Genomic DNA, 22,086 nt, shown 5'->3' with positions numbered 1-22,086 from the left:
TGGAATGCGGCTCGCATGAAGGCCTTAGTTGTTGGCTGTGCTAGATGAGTAAATTTTCTTTGATTTTTGTAATGATGGGCCACAGCAAGTAATGTGTGCTCATCCTCAGAATAGTTTCCAGTTTCCTATTTTCCAGTAGCAGTCTGTCCAGTGCCTAGCTTCATTAGAAGTTTTCCCTCCCCTATAACTGTGTGACTGAGAGCAGGATTCAGATTGTTGTGTGCAGTAATTCAGTTTTTGAGCTGAAATGGCCCAGTTTTGTGAATTGTCCGATAAGTCTTTAGAAGGTAATGGAAGAATCTGCTGCCACATGGCTTACACTCCTGATGTGTGATCAAAGAGTACGTTACCAAAGAACTTTAGGGAATTGCAAACAGGAAACAAATCAGAAAAGTACAGCAGTAGTCTGACAAGTTTAGTAAATAAGGAACAGAAAAGACATAGGATTGCTGTGTGTTCTGATCTCAGATTGCTGAACATGTTCTGTGCTGAAATGCATACTTTCTAGCCCTGCTGGTGTAAGGTAACTTGCTGATAGATGCACTTGCTGATGTAAGGTAAAACACTGGTAATATCTAGTTTTTTCTCTTTTTAATTAAACCAGGTTGGCAGCTCAATACCTTCCCAAGATAACGGGTCTTGTGCACGACCCCAAGTGATTCGGCTTGTGTCTTGTGAAGAGGGGATTTTCTCTCAGGAACTGGAACCTTCTGAGAGTGAGGAATGTGTAATCTACCCTGACCAAGATGAAATCCATCCCACAGACTCTAGCAGGTTAAAAATAAGCTCTCTGCTGTACATGGCTCAGATGTTTCTGTTCTGGTTTTCTTGCAGCTTGTGTGGTAACTTTGATGACTTGACTTACTGCCTAATTGATGTCAGGCATGTTTATTTGAGAGTTTTATGTCAGATGGATGCTAGAAGAATATGAAACTAAGAAGGCACCATTAAAATAATTTTCCTCTGAGGGAACTGTGCATAAACAGTCTCCTCCAAGTTTTTTTTGTTGAGTAAACAACTTGAGAGTAGCCTTTTTGCTTTCTCCCTTATCTGGGTTGAAAATAGCAAGGGAAAACTTGGAAGCTGGAAAAGTCACTGACAGTGACACATATGTAGCAGTGAAATGCCTACCCAGGAGAAATGACAGAACACTTATTTATGAAAATTGGGCAAGAATTTAGCAAACCTAGTGTGTGGTTACTCTTCTGTGGGAAATAGAATGAATGGCACAATACAGATGGAATTGAAAAGGACATTGGAGATCTTTTTTATTCCTTTGCTGTTTCTTCTGTTTTAATTTGACATAATTTAATTTTTCTGTGCTCCCTTTTATTTTTCTTCCCTGAATTTTGTTCTTCCCTTCCCTCTTAACCTGATACTAGTAGCTGTTTAATTTCCTTTGTTTTCTGTCATGTTACAGAGAGCAGGGCTGATAGATTTAGACAGACTTTCAAGCAAGAGTGCATGCCAAGATTTTGCAGTTGAGGCTGCTAGGTTTTGCCTAGCTTATTTTTAATTTTTAATTCTGTGATAATAACATTTGGACAGAGTAGACCCATGTGCTGCTCCATCATGTAAGAAAGGGAGACCCTCTGGAGATGTTGGATACAGACTGGACATATGGCAATGTTTACAGTGTATGGGAGCTGCCAGGGGTAGTTGCCATTCAGTTCTGTTGATTGACTTCTGCATCCTACCTTGCCTTGGAGTACATTTGAAACCACAGTATTTCAAAAAGTGGAAAACAGAAGTCCTTAGGCATCAGGCAAAAGAACAGCGCTGGTGACATTTAACAAAATAAGATCAATGACATTGCAACAGAAAACAGTAACCCTTTGATACAAGATTGTATTTTTGTATGATGTTCTTCAGTAAATTAGTCTTTCTCAAAGCCAGAATCTTGTGTATTTTGCATCACAGAATTTGCCCAAAGAAGGAGGTCATGAACATGGGAAAAAAGTGTATTAGAGCTTAAATCTATAGCAAACTAGAGTTTCTCTCCTGTAGGTGTAGGCCCACTTTCACTCCCTTTTTCATCATGTAAACCTCTACATTTGTTCCTCACTTGTGCTGGAAATCAAGCCAGAGCAGAGTGCTGCTGGTGCCTGGTAATCATGGGAACTGACAACGCCTAGAAAATCAGACAGTCCCCTTGGGACTTCCATGTCCAAGCTTAATGAAATGCAAAAAATATACTGTATTATGATGACAGAAATAAACTTCTTTTTCTCTTTAAAGCCTTACATTTGTAATAAAAGGTTTTACTAACACAGGTAAGGCCTTATTAAAGTTAAAATGTGCTTCTTTACATGTAAACAAATACTTCTTCTAGTGCTGTATCTTCCTCTCTCTCTTGTAGTGAGTTCCAGGTAAAAGCATTGCCCCATGGGAAGCTCTGTAGAGGTTATCACAGTAATGGATGCCCAGACAAACACAGTCCAGACAGTGCCTGCTCTGTAGATTACAGCAGCAGTCGTCTGTCCAGCCCAGACCATCCGAATGAAGGTGAGATGCAAAGCCATTATAAATGTATTTATTTATACATGAGCTCTTAGGTCTGAGGTCACACTCCTTAGTCACACTGGTACTGCTGTACAGATTCACTACAGCATTTGAACAGACACCTCAATGAAGCCACTGTAGAAGCAGGAGTGGGTGCACTTTACTTCTTTCCTTGTGCACCTTTGGCTTTCTCTTACCCTGCTAGCCAAAGAGGCAGGTTTAGTACTGATTATGCCATAGGCTATACTGTTTGTGAGATATGCTAGATTAGAGAATTACTGCACGTAATGCTGACTGACTTTAACATTGTAGGTTCAATTTAGCATCCTTGTTGATTTTTTTTTAAAATTTGGCTAATATTATTCTGATTTAGTTTTTACAGCACTAGGGATTTTTTGCCTTTTCCCAGATTCTGAAGGCACTGAACCTCTAAGTGTAGATGGTGTTTCAGACCTGGAGGGAGAAGAAGGAGAGGAGGATGTGGGTACTAGCATGCCTGAGGGAGAAATTCCTCAGATACCTGATCAGGAAAAGTTCCTCAAGGAGCATTTTGGGACCCTGAGCAACACCGATGGAAAAGGTACATCTCTGTTTTCAGTGGGAAGACTTTGTAAGGTCGCTCCTGATTTTTTCGCCTGTATGAACCAAAACAGGCTACAGGTTCTGCTAGGCTTTTATGGATGTGTGTATATGGGGAGAGGGGAAAAAATGGAAAACAATGTATGAGGCTTAAAGAAGAGTGACATCTGTTAACTTCATCGGTCTGTGTGTTAATTTGTATAGATGAGATTGGGCTCTGTGTCAGTTTGTGTTGAGTATTGTCCCTGGAATCCTAAAGAGCTGTTACATTGCTCCCGGACTGGTTTTGCCTGCTAAAGGAAGGTACTGAGGGCGCGTTCACCCCCGCATAGGTGACACGCAGTGGCCTCTAGTGGTGCATCAAAGCATAGCCAGTGTCACAAAAGAAAAGGCTGAAAAGCTGGGTGGAGAGAGAGAATAAGAGGAGACATCAGAGTGGTAAAAGAGCTGGTTTGTCTTTATCCACCAACTCCAGAACAAAGCATATATTTTTAGAATTGATAATGGTTGCAGGCAGCAATATCTATGTGAGTTTTTCGGGTTCTTTTCTTTTCCTTTAATTTTTTTTCCCTTTTATTTTTTTCCTCTTTGATGGGCTTGTTTTCTGCTTCATGCCAGTGCCTCACAGTCCTATAGCCAGGATAGGACACAAAGGGAAGCAAAAAAGGAGGAGGCGTACCCTTAGGGAGAGTAGCAGCTTAAGGCAGAGTAATCTAAGTAGAATACTAAAGGCAAAGGAAATACAATTATTTTATTCTCTGTGGCTTTAGCTTAAAAAAATCCCCTTGGATGTCAAGGGAACACTTGATAGTCTCTATGACAAAAAAAAAAAAATTACAGAGAATGCTCTGTAAATAAACTGCTCATTTTTCTTTCTCCTTTAACCAAAATTTTTAGGTGGCTCATGTCGGAATCTGGAAAGAACTGAAACCCTCAGCATTTCCTCTCGCTTTCTCTCCCAGTCCCCGGCTCTCAGGTATGGCTCTGCTTGCTTTGAGTGTTTCTGTCTGTGTATTTATACTAATATGAGTAGGTCTCACGCTAGGTTCTGGGTGAAAATAGCTGAACAAACTTCTGGCTTTGGTGTGCCTAGGCACAGCAAAGTGTTAGCACAGCCCTTGGCAGGCTGTTTGCAGACTCTTGTGATTTGGACAAGTTATCCTCAATCACTTTAGCTGTTCTATTTATTCTAATGTAACACTATTGTTTGTCCTTTTCCCTCTTTCAACAACGTGCTTAATTGTTTCATGATTAATGCCTTGGTTGATTAAGTTGGAGGAATCACTAATAATCTAATTTACTCTTCACTGTTTATGCTCTGTTTATTCTTTTGCATTTCATTCAGCTTGGACAATGAAAGTAGATTTGTCAACTTTTCCTTTGTTTTACAGTCCTTTCTTACTCATCTTTGTTTCTCGGTCCCATGCCTTCACAGGGTGTTCTGGTGTCTCACAAAAAGCCTCACAAGGATATTATTCTTCCAAAACCCCCTCAAACCTAAAGAACTCCAAAAGGCCTCTGCAAGCTGTTTTTCTTGTTATTAAAAAAAAATCCCAACAAAACAAATAAATTAAAAAAAATTAAAACTTGGTCAATGCTTTTGTTGATTTGAGTTCATAAATTTTAAAAAAAAACCAAAACAAATACTCCTGTATTCCTCTAAAATGACAACCTAAAAGCTCAAAGGAATTTCATTAAATAGGGCAAAGCAGATTTGAATACACCTTCTGAGGTTCACCAGCTGTGTCCAGATTCAGCATGGTAGGGAGATTTGTTTGTTATTGCCATATTCAGCTGCTGATGCTGCTGTCAGAAGTGCTTCTTAGTCTGACTCATATATATTTGGGAAGAAAACCAATGGTAGCTGTTGTGTAAGCTTCTGGAGAGTTGCAGTGATGAGTGAAGGAAGTCACTGGTGCTCTAAAGATGTAACAGGGGAGGTAGTTTTTGATTATGTAAACCTCTGGGCTTTGAATCTGTTCAGCTGTTTAAACATGCCAGACAGGAAGTTGCCTCCTTTCTGAAGTAAGCCCACTGTGTTTGTCTGAAGTGGAGAGGAAATTAGGCTTTCCTCTTGGAGATACTGACCAGCTTTCCTAGTCATTATGCTTTCATAATGTTAGGAAAGCATATTTACTTCCTTTTAGGGTTATCTTAGAATTGAAAATATTTAAATTTTAGTAAGGTGAGCTGAGAGAAAAGACCTGACCTGACTTTGCCCAGTCTTTCCTGTGCCTGAAATTTTTCCTTCTCTTTTGTCTTCACTTTTTATGGTGTCCTCCTGGAAACAGCAACCTAATGCTATCTGTGATTGCACAGTCTCTAGTCAAATGCCTGAAGACCAGAGCTTGCAGGGTTGAGTAGAATTAAGTGGTAACAGCTTAGGGCATTTTTGACTCAAAGTCCAGACAGGGAGGAGTTCTTAATTCCAGAGAAACTTAATGCATGTTCCTGTCTATCCAGGGGAACACACTTGCTTGTTTTAACTGGGATTTCTTTATTGTGTTCTTTAGACGATTGTCACTCTCTTCATCCAATCTGACACTGGTTTCAAAGCCCATCGAGCCACCAACCCAGTCCAGTCAGTTTACACCAAACCTGTTGAAAAATGACAGCAGCCATCCTGGTGAGGCATCGGAGAACAGCCAGCTCCTGGAGAATGTAAATTCAAATCGAGCTTCCTGTGTGCAGAAGAAGCGCAGATCGGCTTTGGAGCCCAGCAGAGCTGGTATGGCTCCTGGACGGGTTATTGCCTCCTTTCCAGAAGGCCCTGTGAATGCAGTCATGAGGAAGGCACAGTCAGTGCATGACCTCGTGCATGAGGGTAAGGACACACATTGGAATGATGGTATGAAGCCGAGAATGAAATGGGGACATCTGAGTGGAGGATTTAAATTAAGCTTGTCTTTCTGCATTCTGAGCTACGGACTTTACATGTCTTCTAACTCCTAGCCTGTCAAGGGGAAATATTTTAAATATTATTAATTAAAATATGTTTTAATATTTTTTATTTGTAATGCAGATGCTTGTCTTCCAATTATCAGTCTCTGATACTTGTTTGGCATCTGTGGGAGGAGCACTGGCAAGGGTGAAATGAAGTATTTGCAAAAATATTCTCTCTTGCTGTGGGTGGTTGCTCCAAGCTAAGACTGAAGCTCCCCAGGGTGGGGAGGAGAGAAAGAGTGAGGAGACAGTAACAGAGAGCTTATTGTATCCATGCCCACTGTGTGAAATAGCTCTATTTTTGAAACAAGTAACACACTAACTGTTAATAAGTTTGTTTAAAAAAACCAAAAAAGCCACCTACCTGATCACCACAACAGCATATATCAGTTTTTGCCTGCTTCTTCTGGCCTCTCTCTTAAGAGTCACAGTGGTCCAAGGTCTTCTGACCATAGACTTTATGAACAAATCTCTCTCATGAGGAAAGCAGCATTGAATGAGCAGGATGAGGGATGGCAAAAAAAGAAAGCTGTTGAGGCTTGGTGATACTAACCTGAAGTAGTAGTTATGTTTGTACACATCTCTCAGGGGCTGAGCTGAGCCACGTTAAATTCCAGTTTAGGAATTCATTGCAGGCTCTTGTCTATTTTTGGTATGTTTATCTGTTTAATTTTCACAGATAAGGGTCCAGGAGTGATATCCTCTGCCAAGCAGCGTCCTCAGACTCTTTTGGTGGTTGAGAAGGATCCCAGACCTAACAATTGCAGGGTGTTATCAGCCAGTATGTTGAAGATGGATGGATCTGGTGCTCTGCTGGCCAAAGATGTCAGGGCTGCAAAACCAAAGTCCTACATGAACCCCACAACCAGCTTCCGGGCTAAGATGTCAAGGAGCATATCTGTAGGGGAAAATCTGTACCTTGGTTGCTCCACTGAAATGTTGACTGATGGGAGGACTAGTCCTCCAGTGACAGAGAAGACACAATTTAGTTCCACATCAGATGCTGAGAAGATTAAGCTGCCAGTGAAAGAAAATGTTCCAGTGAAACCTGCACTCCAGCCAGTTGTAAACTGCTCATCTCCCAAGTCCTTTCACAGCAAGTTGGCATCATCAAACCGAGCACATCTGATTCTTGACATTCCCAAACCATTGCCTGATAGACCCACACTGGCCTCCTTCTCACCCACTACCAAAACAAAAACACTGCTTGAGCCACCATCTCCACAGTCACCTGCTGGGGCCTCTAAAAAGAAACCCTCTTTTCCTGAGGTCCGAACCTCCAAGAGGGAGAATCAAACTGCTGGGTTTCTGGTTCCTGGTAGAGAGGTCTCAACAGGGCTTGCTAAGGAGACCCCAGTGGATTATCCAGTCTCAAGGACAGATTGCCAGGATGAGCCAGGGGTCACTAGTCTAAAACTGAGGGAAGTGTCAGAGGGCCAGCAGCTAAGATCTCCTGAGAGCACACTGCCCAGGGGCAGGGAGCGGATCAGCGGCATCGCCTGTGTGCTAGACAGCCAACCTGGACTTTGCCCACTAGACCCCATCAGGCCCAGGTCTCCTACAGCTATAACTGCCTCGGCACAGGTCTCAGGTGTGCATGGATACCCATATCTTATCTTCCCCCTTCTGTCTCCTGTCTTTGTGAACCGCCTCACGATCCCATCACATTTCTTTACGTCCAGCTTCTGGCCTGTCTCGTCCTGTCTGCACCTGTCTCGTTCCATAAACCATCCCCTCAATGGTGAGACACTTCTTCAATCTAACATCTTTTTCTCAATCTTTAGTTTCCATTTCCTCTGGGTCTTATGTCTGACAGTCCTTCTTAGCTGGTTTTGTAGACCTCAAAATTGTCATGATTTTAGTGATTTAGCTGTAAAATTGCCCATCAAACCTCAGGTTTGAAGGGCTCTTTGTGGTCAATGCTAAAAGCTGATATGCTGGGAATTTCCTGAAATGTGTAGGTCACATCCCTCACCCTCCTCTTGGAGCATATTTGGCCAGCAAATGAAGGTGTAGGCCAACATGTGCTAACAGAACCAAGCAAGCACAGATAATAATGACAGTGAAGTTATGCCAGGCAGCTCAAACTTTCCTTTGTTAATATGCAAGTGTGCAGGGTCCAGAAAGGTTTGGATACAGTTTTCTGCTATGAGATAAAGCTCATGCAAGTGAGCTCCTTGTTGTAACTACCTGTGAGTTTAAGCAGCTCTTTGCGCTGTTATCACTTTGCTTTGAAGACATGTCTGCAAACTGAATATGTGCAGGGTTTGAACATAAAAAATGTGCAGTTAATTTTTAAATTATGTCTATTTTGGAGAAAAAGGTACAAAATCAAAAACGTTCACCTGCTGAAAACAGCTCTAAGATCTGTTACAAGTCTCGGTTTAAGGTAATTCAATCAAATGCAAAGTAGCAGATAAGTTCAAATTGAAGCAGAAATCCTGCCCTTCAAGACAGGAAAACCTCCAGTGGCAGAGTTTGTGGCACTGTTTAGTTCCATATCATCTCCTGAGGTTTTTCTTTTGTGTCACAATCAGAAAGGAAATATACCTTTCTGAGTTGTACATTAGAAAGCTGAATGTTAACCACTGCACTGATAGCTTGTACCTTAAGGGGCTGTACAGCTTTTATCCCTTTTGTTATGTTGTTCTTACTCATATCTGAGAAGGGATAGCTCTGTAACCCTGTGATCAATTACCTTCTGTGGTGCCAGGCTGTGCACCATTCATCAGAATGGTGCAACACATTATGGTTAATCACAACATTTCTGCACCAAAACATTGCAGAAGGTTTAATCTGGTTTTGATGCACTGTTATTTTCTTTTTGCATTTCTAGAGGAATCAAAAACCTTAAGATTGAAGCACTATTATGTAAAACAGGAAATGTGATGTTTTGTCTAAGGGACCTGCAGTTATCATACTGTTGCTGCTCTGAAGAATAGTGAGTGCAACTGAAATTTTCAGACCCTCCCCCTGCAGGGGTGAGGTTTCTTCTAGCACCAGATGCAGCCTGAAGCTGTGAAATCACATTCTAAAGCAGAATTGTTGTTGTCTGTGCTCTTTAGGCTGAGTTTTCTCTTCTAGATTTGCAAATGGTTTTTGGTCAGTTTGCAGAATTAACACAGGTAGCACAGAGAGAGAGCAAGTTTATTTTTTCATATTGATTTTATTTTTTTTAACAACTCCCAAGACATAGCACACCCTGACAGAGTATTTAACAGCATCCTTTAGTGAGTTAGAGTGATACAGCACTGTGGATCACAATATTTTTTTTTTTTTTCAATAGGCAGCTGTCAGCCTTAAGCTTCTTGCAGACCACGTTTCCCAAATTTTTAGTAGTAGATGCTGGAAAAGCTGTTTAGATCCAAGTTGGCTATTGCTGTGAACAACTTACTGTGGCTTCTGGGAACCACAATGTGGCAGTTTAGATGAAAACTGTAGGGTTGATAGAGACTTGTTCTGCTTCTGACTTGCACTGCTACTTTGGATTTCCACTTATTTTTTCTGTCCTTCCATTCCCTGCTTGTATAACAGCTGCAAATAAAGAGACTTAATTGTTGTTATTAAAGCATTTTGACATCTACAGTTAAAATGCTGTAGATGTGCTTAATACTGTTGCTGTGTTTAATATTCTCTGCTAGTTTCTGAAGATCTCTGCTCTGCACACCAGAGAGGCAGAAAATGCCTATTACTTAAGCATTTATATCAGTTTTTGTGATCTTTCTCCTGACTGGAGCCTCCCAGAGCTGGAGACCAGCATAAAAACAATGATCAGAGGAGAAATTCAGAAAAGAGAAATGAGAAGAAACAGCTGGGTTTCAAACAAAAAGAGGGAAGGAGGGGGTCAGAAATCAAGAATCTTGGATTGCACTGAAGCCCACTGTTCTCAGACTCCATGGGTGATTTAGGATCAAAGGATGCAGATGGAAGGATTTGTTCATGCGTCTTTGTTCTTTGTAGATGTTTTTGTTTGTGTATAATAGATGTTTTTCTAACTGTATTTGTTTATGCATCATCTAGATGTATTAATAAAATTAGCTTAGGTCCTCTCCAGTCTGTTCATAGATGTTCTTAGAATTGCAGAAATAACAATGCTAATGTGACAAAATTTTGGGCTTGGGTAACTAAAGAAAGTTGAATGTCCTTTGTCCAGACTTTTGCAAATTGAAGATTGTGTTTGTGAGTCTATGTCTTTGTTCTTGGTTTATGTCTTAACTCCTGAAAGTGCTTATTGTATAAATATTGCAGGCCTTCCACATATGTTTTGGAGATAATACCTGGTGGGGACAGGCAGAAGATCTGTCCTTCAGCTGCTTGCTTTTATTTTTTAGTTTTGGATTATGGTGTATCAGCAGTGTATGTCATGGGTTGCTCAGGAATGCAATTCTGTTCTAAGTTTGCTTGTCACAGCTCCTCTGGAGCTCAGTCCTCGCTAGAGAACATTGCAATAATTCAGTATAATCTATCATCCTCTGTGCTTTTAATACACTGTGCAGAAGGATGTGTGAGGGGAAGCTTGTAGATTTCTAACTAGGTAGAAGCCAAATTAGAGGGCTTGGATCAGGCCCTCATGCCACTGGAAGCCCTCATACAAACATGGCTTTAATTGTAATTGGAAATCACATGGGTAATCTGTGACTGTAACAAAAATGTGCAGTCTCAGGAAAAACATTGCTGACTTTGGAGAGTCCAAAGACTGGAAAAATAGGGGTGTTTGAAGCAAGCAGCATGTCTAGTTAGTGTGAAGGAAAGCTCATACAGAATGTGTCTATTGAATAATTTGCTCAAACCAGCCCTAAATATTGAATGACAAGTTGCGTGTGCATGGTCTTTCAGATATGCATTAAAAAACCTGTTTTCTTACCAAGCTGTGAGGTTCTGGGTGATGGAGGGTCTGTGCCTTATCTTGTGCTTTATGTTTTCCCCCCCTCCAGAGTCGGGCATCAGCATAGAGCAGTGTGAGCACGTGGTGTCTGAGCTCCAGCACAGCATGCGCAGAGCCCTTCACCTCTACCGCAGGGTGAGTGACTGAGTGACCTCACACAGTCAGGTCAGTACAGTAGCTGGGCTTTACAGCCCACAGACATCTTACACAGAGTGCAAGTGCTTGCTGCCTCAAGGTGTTCTCTTGACTGTGTGTTCAGTGACACAATCTGCCTGGCTGTCCACTTGACTGCACCTTCAGGTTGAACCAGGGATGCAGGAGCTCCTGATTTCCAGCTCTTGGATTTTCCAGTGGTTTGCTATGGTACTCTGAGCAAATAAATTAATTTCAGTCTGTTTAGCCTATCTGTAAACTGAGGATAACAGTATGCTCTTTTTCAAAGGAGTATTAGGGAATTATTTAATGGTTATACAGTATTTCAGGGATATGAAATATTACAGTAGCTTTGAGTTTTCTTACCCCATCTGTTCTTTGTCTTTGATGTCTGGGAAAAGGATTAGCAAATGTGGGATACCATGGGAATCCAGCTGTGAGAAGAACATGCAGCTGTTCTCCTGTCCCTCTCACCTCCAGACCAGAGCTACATGCAGAGCAATATAACAGCTCTTTGTTTCTTTGCTTAGCACTGATCTGTCAGGTCTCCTGCAATGAGTGTGAGACTTTGATGGTGAACATCTGCCACGTGGTCCTCTGCAGCTCTGGCCACAGCACTTGCATAAGCTCTCTTACCTTGCTCTGTTCCTGGGACCAGCTGCATTTGGCAGACAGGAGGGACCAGTGACTGTGGCCTTGTGCTGCAGTTGGGAAACACAGTACCTCCTTAAGCCCACAATAAGGGGAACTCTGCCCAAAAATGTGCTTCTTATCTCTGTCCTATTGGACTAATGCCTCTGGATTTTGTGCAGCTAGGGAGTATTGGATGCATGTCCTGCTGTGTGTCTAAATGGGCAGTCTCAAATGTTGAAGAAAAGTAGACTTGATTGGTCTTCAAGTCTTTATGGCTTTGCTTCCCTAAAGGGCTAAAATTACTTACTTGGTGCTCTACCTGAACCCCAAAGCATTCCTTGTTTTCCCTTCCTCTTTGTTTTCAGGTACTAAACGATATGGAATCTTCTACTGACAAAGATAAAATGGCAGGCCTCCTGACAGAAACATTCTCCTCAATGAAGAGAGAATTGGACTCTCTGAAGGATGCGGAAGAGCTTCCAAAAGACAAGGAGGCACTGGTGAAGCCACAAGATAACCCTAGGTCACTGAATGAGGGATGTGGTGCCAATCTACCGAGTCCCAAGAGCTTGGGAGACGAGCAGACACTCGCTTTGTTGGAACAGTACTCGGAGCTATTGCTGCAAGCTGTGGAACGACGCATGGACAAAAAACTCTAAGAGGGGTGGCTTTCAGGTGTTTGTGAATACACAGAAATAATCGCAAGAAGAGGACCACAAAGAGAGCTTCAGACCAATGCTACCATCAGCTGGTCTATGGCTGGTGGGGATACCTTTATAAATTGATTTCCTCAGGCTCCTGCAACTGACTTGTTCCAATTCTTAGCAATGTGCTGGCCACAGTTTTAATATTTGTTTCCCAATGGTCTTCAACTTCCTGTCTCTAAACAAAGTCTTGAAAGAGGAGTTTGGAGAAATTGCCTTTAAATTTCTTCATAGCCAGGAGGTCAGGATGTTTGACACCTAAAAATACAAAGAAAATCCAGTTTATCCAAGAAATTCTGAACTGCTGACTAAAAGCAAAGGTCCATGTGAAGCCAACCCCTTCCTCTCCAAGACTTCATGAGAATCAAGAATCAGACTTTTTATGGGTTTATTTATTAATTTATTTCTCTTGACTGTTGCTCTATGCCACATTTGTGGCTGTTACCTTTGTCCTTTAAAAAAACTGTCAATCCCTTTGCCATATCCCAGCGAGAAACAATCTCTGTATTATAAATCCCCAACAGGGAGACAGGCTGGAGTGTCTGTGCAATTAATGAACTGTTCTCTGCTTAGATCTTGCCTTGCTGTTCTTGCTTTTCCTGCCTTAGTTTTGTTCCCTGCAGTAATCCTGCTGTTGTTATGACAACCCTGTCTGCTTTGCTATTGTGTCAAGACAGTCCTCACACTGTATTTTATCTGCATTCACCTCCAGGGAAAGGCTCTGTATCCCTTGGGCCGTGCTTTGGAGATTACTTTATGAATCATAGTGGTGTTTTTAATCCAGAATTTGAATACTTCAGACTGGGTTTTTTGCAGACATTTTAAAAATTGGATTTAGATACAATACGAAAGTTTGTTTCAGCCAGCTTTCATGATTAGGAATTGGATGTTGACTTTGTTATGATTTATTTTTGGAGAAGTGACATGGAAAAGCTGGTTTCTATCTCATACAGTGTCACTATGGGTTAGATGATCTTCAGTGCCATGGCTCATCTGTGTCATTTGTTCACTGTGATAGGAAAATGTTTTCTCCTTGCCTTTATGTGAAAACAGAATACTTACATCCCAAGAAAGCTGGGATTCTTTTACATTTTGTAAAGCTATTTCAAATCCCCTCACAAAATTATTTCCTAAGAATTTCAAATGAGATATTTTGGGGTGCAATGACCACCATTTCCCCTGCCTCTAGCCTCTTTGCTTTTCATGAGTTTCTGGTCTGAGAAACAGCATCTTTTCTTCTTGCATTTGGATGTGCAATATTCTTCTTGCCCTGTGGAGCTTCTCTAAAGCCATGCTAACCTGTGTCTGTTGTGGCTTAAAATTGTCCAGCGATGTTTTTTAGGTCAATGAGATAAGCTAAGAATAACAATTTTAAACCAATGAAATTCTTCAGCACCTTCCCCCTTACTCCCGCTCCTTTCAACAACAGGGGAAAATACACAAAGTGTTTTATTTCTTGCATCTCCAGTCAGTCTTGCATTTATTCTAAGACAGCACAGTGTAATCTGAGTTCATAAAATTAATGCAAGCAACAAGAATTTGATGAGAGAGAGACTGCTAGCATCTGTGGAAGTCATTCAGAGGCTGCATCACTTGGTTACAGAGGTTACAGGGTGGAAGCAGGGTTTTTTTCATTTTACTGTCCTGGCTGCTGTTTCTCTGAAACCCTGTAGCACTTGGAAATGTGGACTGTTGACTTCTCTGTCTTTCTGTGATGGCACACCTGCAGTGCAGCCTTTTTTCTGTTGGTCTGGCCAGACTGGCACAGGACAAGCTGTTTCTCCTGAGTAACTCTAGGGCTGAATAATCTGCAGTTCTGTCTCTCCTCTAACAGGTTTGCTGCCTGATCACTGCTGAGTGCTTCAGGACATGGCAGTATGGGAAACATTTTGAGAGCTTTCCAGCTCCTTCTGCCTGTAATTGAAATCTGCCTAATCATGTTTCAGGTGTCCTTGCTAACCTTTCCTTCCATGGGCTTGTACTGAAACTTTAAAGGGGTTATTTTTGAGTCCTGTCTCTGCACTGTATTCTGCTGAATCAGCTGGTGTGCTTGGTCCCATGGGCAGCTTCTCTTGCACAGACAGGTTTTGCAAAGGAAGGTGAGTTGGAAACCAGAGAGGAAGTTTCTGGCAGTGAAAAGGTGAGCTGGAGATGCCATGAGTGGAATGTGTGATAACAGTCATGTTGGGTCTGTGATGGCAGTTAGTGTGGGTCAAGCTTGCTTTTGAGGTGACTGATTCCTCCACTTTCAGACTGTGAACATATGTCCTAGTATACAGGGAATTTCTTGCTGTACTGGGGCCACAAGACACTCAGGAAATATAGCAGCCCCTTGAACCCAGGTATATTTTGGTACTGTTGATAATGGTTTGAGGGTCCTTTATATTACTTCCTTGTGCAATTTTATACCATTTTATTATTTAAACATTGAGGTAGTCACAAAAAGCTCAGAGATGATACAGAAGAGCTGAGTGGTGAGAATGAAATTACCATGAAAGTACAGGGCAAGAACCAGCAAAGCTGGCATAGAGATATGAAACAATGCTCCTTGGAAATAAGTTGTGTGAAGCAAATCTGATTTTTAAGCTGATCAGAGTGGGTTTTGTTTCCTGGAATGGATTTTACTTGGAGTCATAGCTGTATACAGAAAACCAGAGGTAAAATCTGATCAGAATGATGGCGAGAAAAGTGTTGGGCAAGTAGATCAGTTGGAGAATGGTTGTGTAGTTTAAAATAAATTTAGAATAGTGTATGTAGGAGACTCAGGAAAACAGTAGAAGTAGAGATGGTCTTGGTCTGAAGAACACCATTTGGCCAATACCTGTGAATGATGCAATACCGAAAGGCTTCAGGAAAGTAGATCTAGGACTTGGAGATGGTGATCTGTAATTGAAGGATGAATGGGAAGGAGTTTGTTTTTAAATATGTTCTATTAAGCCTCTTGCTTCTTCTCTTGCAACTGTTCTCTAAGCAACTATTTTTTTTTCTTAAATGACAAAGTCCTGAGCTTCTTGTTCAAGGCTTTGATGTTTTGAATTGATTAGAAGCCCAGTAAAGGATATGCTGGTGCCACAAGTTTGTTGCTGAGAGGGGTGAGGGGATAGTGTTGCTCTTTATAATTTAAGACTGATCTAACTAATTGTTCCCTGCTAACTTCCTATTGCTGGCAGTAGGAAATATTCCTAAAACCTCTAGTTTACAGAACAAAAAGAGCATAAATGCATTGCATTTGCACCTTGTGAACGTTTCACTGCAGGCTGTCCATTGGGCCAGGTAGAGAAATAATGAATGGTAATTGCCTGGGAAGTCAAGAGGCTTGTCAGAGGAGGCAATAAATTTGAGTCTATCCCTCTTAATGGTTTGTGATCCCTCTTACTGGTTTGTGTGGGTGTTAGCATAGGCACAGCAAGATACCTGTATTATGATAAGTTGTTTAACATAAAGCCTGAAAAAATAATTTGGATCTACCTATCCTCTTTACATATATTTTCCCCTCTTCAACCCAACATTCCTGGTCCAAATGAGAAGTTTTAGGTTTCTTTTCCATCTTGCAAATAGTACTGCTTTGCCTGTGGACCCCCTCAGTTTGTTTAAGGGCTCTCTTGAATTGGGACAGTAGGAGGCTGCGACCTGGAAGGGCAGCAAACTGTTGTATTTCCTGCTGCAAGCAGGTAACACCTTCCTCCTCCCCATCGCTCAGCAGCACTCAGGAGCTGTGTATGGGAGTCCACCCTTCTTCCACCTCCTCTCTCAGGTTGTCCTCTCCTTTCCATGCCACCTCCCAGGTGGTGACTGGGGCATGGCCTTACAGCAGCCCCCTCTCCAGCCCACCCATTTTGCAGACTTCATCATGACTCAGAGGAATTGGGACGTTTCTTTCTGGGAGTAGAAACATACCAACTTAATTTTTTAAGAAGAACGAATATGTATATAATTATATATAAGAGAAAAAAAAGAAGTGCAGGTATTTAAACACCCTAAATTCATGCATGTATACAGTGTCTTCCCCCCAGCCCGTTGGATGTGTAGTATCCAGGACAGTAAGTGACAAAAACCTCATTGAAATGGTAGACAGGTCTTCTAGCAGCCCCCCGAGAGAGCAGGTGGTTCCTTCTCTGGGTAGGTCGGGCGTGTCCCCTGTTTCAGATCTGCGTGTGAAGGACGCGGGGCGGCTGCGGCCGTGTTCGTGTCACACGGGGCCACGCGCGGGGCACCCGCCTTCGGAACAAGCCGTGGGCGCGTCCCTGCAGCTCCGGGCAGGCGCTGCTCCCCCCGTGCCCCTTCCTGCACTGCCTTTCCCTTCACTCCTTTGAAACACAAACAAAAAACCTTCCTGCTTTATTTATAAATGCGTGTTTTTATACTTTCGGCTATAGGTAAAATAATACTTTGTCCTTTTTTTAATTATTATTTGGGAAACGAATTAAAAATTCCTTTTCCTTTCTTTTTTTTTTTTTTCTTTTTTTTTTTTTTTGCACTGTGAGGCTCCCCGGGAGCTGTTTTTAACTCTGTATCCATTTGTACTTGGTGTCTTAAACTGTTTCAATAAAAACGTGACCATTTGTTACCGAGCTGCGCGGCTCACTCGGGACCCGCGCCCGCGGTTCAGGCCGCCTTCCCGCGGGAGGCCCGCGGTGAGCGCCGGAGCGGGGCGGGGAGGGGAGGCCGCGGTGATCCCGCCCGGGGCGGGCAGTGGTGCTGGGCCGGCCCTGGGGCCCGGCCTGCCCGGTGCGTGGGGCCATCAGCGGCACTCGCTGTTCTGCCGGCATGTGGCGGTTCCGAGGTCAAGGGGAAGCAGAAAGGCCCCGGCAAGAAGAAAGCGAAACTCTAGAAAACGCTCCTTTAATGGTTGTTTTTTTTTGTGTGTGTAAAGTAGCAAAACAAAGCACTATTCCAGCTTCCATAAAATCATCCTGTGGTATCACCTCTGTGTGGGAGGTGCACTTCCTGTGGCATAGGCCCTTTATTCTCAGGCGCTGGCATGAGGTTTCCAACTGCCTCTGAAACTGTCCTAACACACCGGGTTTTATCAGAGGCATTATGGATGCGTGGGGAGCACTGCTTGGTGTCAGCGTGGTGAGGCACCTGAAGCCTGTGTGCTGGCAGGAGCTGCTTGTCCCGGGGTGCTGAGTAACACTGTTTATTGTTTGCCTGGACAGAGCTGGGCTGGCCGGAGTCCGTACCCTATCTTGATAGGCCTCCGTCCCCGCTGGAGTTCTATCGAGAGTGGGTGAGTCCCAATAAACCCTGTGTAATTCGCAACGCCATCAGCCACTGGCCAGCTCTGAAGAAATGGACCTCAGCGTACCTCAGGTATGAGTGAGCTGTGGAGCAGGACTGGTGTTCAGTTTTGGGTGACCTCACCAAAAACCCCTTGGTTAATCTTTGCTCTTATTCGTAAGATTAGCCCAGATTCCTTCCTGGTTCTGCATGAAGGTGCTCAGTCTTCCCAAAGTCAGGTGTAAGTGTGTTCCTTGCACACACACTGCCCTCCCAGCTCTGATGCAGCCAGAAGCATGGGTGCTGTGGCTGTGTGCTGCCAACAGACTCGGGCTATTGAAGCCCACACAGCTGGAGTGGGGCTATAATGCTGTAAGAACAGACTGACTTGTTTGTGACTGAGCACACCTTGTTTTCTTCAAAAAACTGAAGGATGAGCATTTTAACAATGACTGAAATTTTAATGAAAAGTCCTCTTTTAAGAGAGGATTTGTGGTTACACCTAGTATCTGTGGGTCAGATCTAATTCTGTGGGGTTTAAAGCTAAATATCTTATGGAAGTAAGGACTGTTAGCGTCATGGGTTGTGTATCTATCAGTTTCTTTCCACCCCTTCTGCCTGCTCAGTTGCTTTTGAACATGTGAACCCTTGGATTTGTCTGAGTTTAATGGCCACAATAATATTAAGTTCTGCCATGATTGGTGAAAAGAAGTGGCCAAAGAGGACCCTCTGCATGGAGGAAAAGCAAGATCCCTTGTGAACTGTCCTGTTAGAGAATTCAGAGAGGAAAATGAAACTAGAGTTTCCTTGACTGCAGGGAGCAATTGGAGCGGAATGTCAGAGTCCTTACCAGATAGCAGAAAATCTAATCTAGAGACACCCATCCATGGAAAGACAGGCATCTTATTTTTGCTGTGCTTTAAACATGTTTTCAAAATAACCAGTATGTAATATAAGAGCTAATTGCTGGCCTGGATATAAACCTTTGATTTGTTTTGCAGGGAGGTGGTAGGTCCCAAGGTGGTGAGTGTGGCAGTGACACCAAATGGTTATGCAGATGCAGTGTTTCAGGACCGTTTTGTCATGCCAGAGGAGCGCCAAATGCCTTTCATGGACTTCCTGGACATTGTGGAGAAGAAAGTGACCTCTCCCAACGTATTCTATGTGCAGAAGCAGTGCTCAAACCTCACTGAGGAGTTCCCTGAACTTGTCTGTGATGTGCAGCCTGACATACCATGGATGAGCGAGGCACTGGGTAAACCCTTAATCTCTCATATTTAGTAAATATTTTGCATGGAGCTTTAAAACAATCATACACATTTAAAACAATTCATTGCATGGTGAATGCTTGTTCTCTTTCTGAATGCCACAGCTCAGTTTGGTTTCATCCTCTTAGAAAGCAGAAGTGGTAAAATACCTAATAGAGTAATCCAAGTTTAGGGGTTGAGTTTCTCTGAAACCAGTATCATCTCTGTTGTGTATTGGGACCCTCACAACTGAAAAGAGGTTGTGTAATGCTTCTTTACATTGACTGGCTTTTCTTTGATCTAGAGTCATGTTTTGGCTTAGTGTTTGCAATGTAGAAGGAGGTTGCTGTTGTTCACAGGGTGCTATTTGCAATGAAATCTGTCATAGTTATGAAGGAAGTTATAGGACACAATTTGGCAGAAAATTATTTGAAATTACAGTTTGTTGTTGTCATCATATTTCTTTTTCCTAACCATACAGGGAAGAAGCCTGATGCTGTGAATTTCTGGCTTGGGGAGTCAGCTGCTGTGACATCTTGTACGTATCCTATGGCAGTGTAAATCTTCTGGTGATTTCAGCGCAAGTTTAAGCTGGCTTGTTTTGACTGAGTGGCTCAGGAGAATGATGTGGTTTTTCTGAAAAGGCAGTTCTACTTTAACATGCTTTTTTGCATGCTTTATTCTGCCCTTCTGCAGTGCCCTACTGCTGTGTCTCTGGGTGCATCTACCTGGCATTGTGTCAAGCAAGGCACTGACAATTTGCTTCATTGAATGCCTTTGCTACAGCATGATATTGTGACTTTTCCACTGGCTGCAAGAGGAAGAAGCAGTCTGATTATAATAGGGAAAGCTGATACTTTCAGTTTACTGTAGTTTCTGCTGCAGATAAGGAAATAGCTATGATATGCTGTCTTTCTCCCCTTTTCTCTTTTTTTTTTTTTTCCAATCCTAGTACATAAAGATCATTATGAGAACTTGTACTGTGTAGTGTCTGGAGAGAAATATTTTCTACTGCATCCACCAAGTGACCGTCCCTTCATCCCATATGGTACATCATTTTGCTGTGCAGTGTTTCTGAAGGTTGGAAGGAGGACAGACTAAAACACTGAAAGATGTGAAAAAAGAAAGCAGTGGTAACATTTTGATGTTAATGCAGTGTTAAGCTTTTCAGTGAACAAAAATCTCTTCTACTTCATGCTGCAGGTAGTTTGTAATACAAACGTTATTTTGAGACCAGGTTTTCCAGTCCAGGAAAGTAATGAGGTCATTGGTTCACTCATCTTGAGTCCTGTGTCCAGTTGTGGGCCGCTCAGTTCAGGTAGGACATTTAGATACTGAAGCAAGGAAAGAGAAGGGCATTAAAGCTGGTGAAGGTTCCAGAGGGTAATTCCTATGAGGAGCAGCTGAGGGAGCTGGGTTTTTTTTAGCCTGGAGAAAAGGAGGCTCAGGGGGGAACTTACGACTCTCTAGAGCTCCTGGAAAAGAGGTTGTAGCTAGATGGTGGTCAGGCTCTTTTCCCAGGCAACCAGTGACAGGAGAGGTAATGGTCTCAAGTTGTGCCCAGGGAAAGTTTAGATTTGACATGGGGAGGAATTTCTTCACATAAGTATGCTTAGGTATTGAAATGGACTGTCCAGGGGAGTGGTGAAGTCATGTGCCTGGAGGTGATTTAGGAAAGACTGGATGTGGCACTTAGTGCCATGGTTTAGTTGACAAGGTGGTGTTCAGTCATAGCTTGGACTTGATGATTTCAGGTGATCTCAGATCTTATCTCTTGATGTCTTTTCCAACCTAATTGATTTTGTGATACTTGTGGCAGTCTCTTCAGCTTTAGAATGTTTAAATTATTTAATTATATTGTCAGTGTTGCAGCATGTCATCTTTGTTGTTTTGCAGGTTTGGATTCTGCCTACCTACTTTTCTCTAGGGAAAAAAAAAGCCAGGAAGCTAAAATATTACTTGTATTTTAATGAAATATTCAAGCTACTAACTGAATCTCTGAAAACTGAGAAATGAAGAAAGAGATTCTTATGGCAGCATTGCTTCACCCTGCCTGTTTTCTGTTTCTTTATGTGGCTTGCCTATGTGCACTGCAGTCGTTACTGCTGTAGTGTCATCTAAAAGACAGACAGCTTAACTTTATACCTTATAAGATTTAATTTCCCCATTCCTTGGCTTTCAAACCATCAGAATAAGTGAATGCAGAGTGCTCTGCATTTCCAGTGCAGATGGAAATAAAATTTTGGCTAGATGTGTGCTGTTACAATGTTTTATTTATACTGTTTTTATTTTGCTTACAAACTTGAAGTCATAGAATCACAGAATGGTTTGGGTTGGAAGGGACCTTGAGGATCATTGACTCAATGCCCCTGCCATTCAGTAGACCAAATTACTCAAAACTCCATGCAGCCTGACCTTGAACACTTCCAGGGACAAGGCATCCACAACTTCTCTGGGCAACCTGTTCCAGTGCCTCATGACCTACCTTCATTGTTAAAAAATTCTTCCTTGTGTATAGTCTAAATCTACCCTGTCTCAGTTTGATATCATTAACTCTTGTCTTGGCCTTGGTAAAGTCCTCTGTCTTTCTTATGAGCCCTTTTTATGTACTGGAAGGCCACAGTGAGGTTTCCCCAGCACACTTTTTATGTACTGGAAGGCCACAGTGAGGTTTCCCCAGCACTCTCTCTTCTGCAGGCTGAACAACCCCATCTCAGCCTTTTTTGGACAGGTGGTGTTTTATGTATGTGAATGTATGAAATATATGTGTGTTATAGGAGTCCTGATTTGTAAAACAAGTTACTGTTAAAGCATAGAACAGAGATAATGCTTACATTTCATAGTGTGTGGTAAAAAGAGAATTCCATCTTTTTGAGCATTAGGTTAATTAATGGAGAGAAACTGTCTCAAGGGAGGACTTAGAAAACCACATGTGCTGAAGCAATGAAAGAAAAGCAACCAGCAGTATCTGAAGTAATTGATGAGCCCTGTCAATTAAAATTAGAAATGAAAGGCTGGCCACAAGTCACTAATAATCCTGTGAGTGCTTCTTTGGTAGACTGACCTAGGATAGAACACCCAACTATAGAATGATGTGTAAGTCAGGGGTGCATTTATGCCTTCTGGAAGTGAAAGAAAACAGTTACTGGAACAAAATAGGACTGGGGTACAAATGGGCTTGGAGGAGAATAAGTATTATTCAGACTGACTGAAAAAAAAG

At 42.3% G+C, this 22,086-nt stretch overlaps 1 protein-coding gene across 7 annotated transcripts in view; it reads left to right on the top strand.

The window, feature by feature from the left end:
* The window catches only part of MAPKBP1 (mitogen-activated protein kinase binding protein 1), a 109,145-nt gene that overhangs the window by 83,601 nt on the left and 3,458 nt on the right, over positions 1–22,086 (top strand). For 2 of the 7 annotated variants that reach the window (XM_039704842.1, XM_039704843.1), the window contains 8 exons: positions 605–774; positions 2,360–2,505; positions 2,912–3,082; positions 3,979–4,057; positions 5,595–5,905; positions 6,704–7,765; positions 10,959–11,044; positions 12,061–16,970. In XM_039704842.1, the coding sequence (XP_039560776.1) occupies positions 605–774; positions 2,360–2,505; positions 2,912–3,082; positions 3,979–4,057; positions 5,595–5,905; positions 6,704–7,765; positions 10,959–11,044; positions 12,061–12,354 (2,319 nt within the window). In that variant the 3' untranslated portion in view covers positions 12,355–16,970. Of the gene's footprint in view, positions 1–604; positions 775–2,359; positions 2,506–2,911; positions 3,083–3,978; positions 4,058–5,594; positions 5,906–6,703; positions 7,766–10,958; positions 11,045–12,060; positions 16,971–17,558; positions 17,713–18,620; positions 18,875–19,347; positions 19,405–19,818; positions 19,915–22,086 lie in introns of those variants that run through there. The other 5 variants (XR_005627051.1, XM_039704847.1, XM_039704845.1 and 2 more) reach the window with 5 other exon arrangements.

The sequence above is a fragment of the Passer montanus genome, unplaced genomic scaffold (assembly GCF_014805655.1).
Source record: "Passer montanus isolate IOZ18808 unplaced genomic scaffold, ASM1480565v1 scaffold18, whole genome shotgun sequence".
In the NCBI taxonomy this organism is placed as follows: Eukaryota; Metazoa; Chordata; class Aves; order Passeriformes; family Passeridae; genus Passer; species Passer montanus.
The sequence above is the reverse complement of the archived record's forward strand: the minus strand, read 5'-3'. Positions and strand labels throughout refer to the sequence as shown.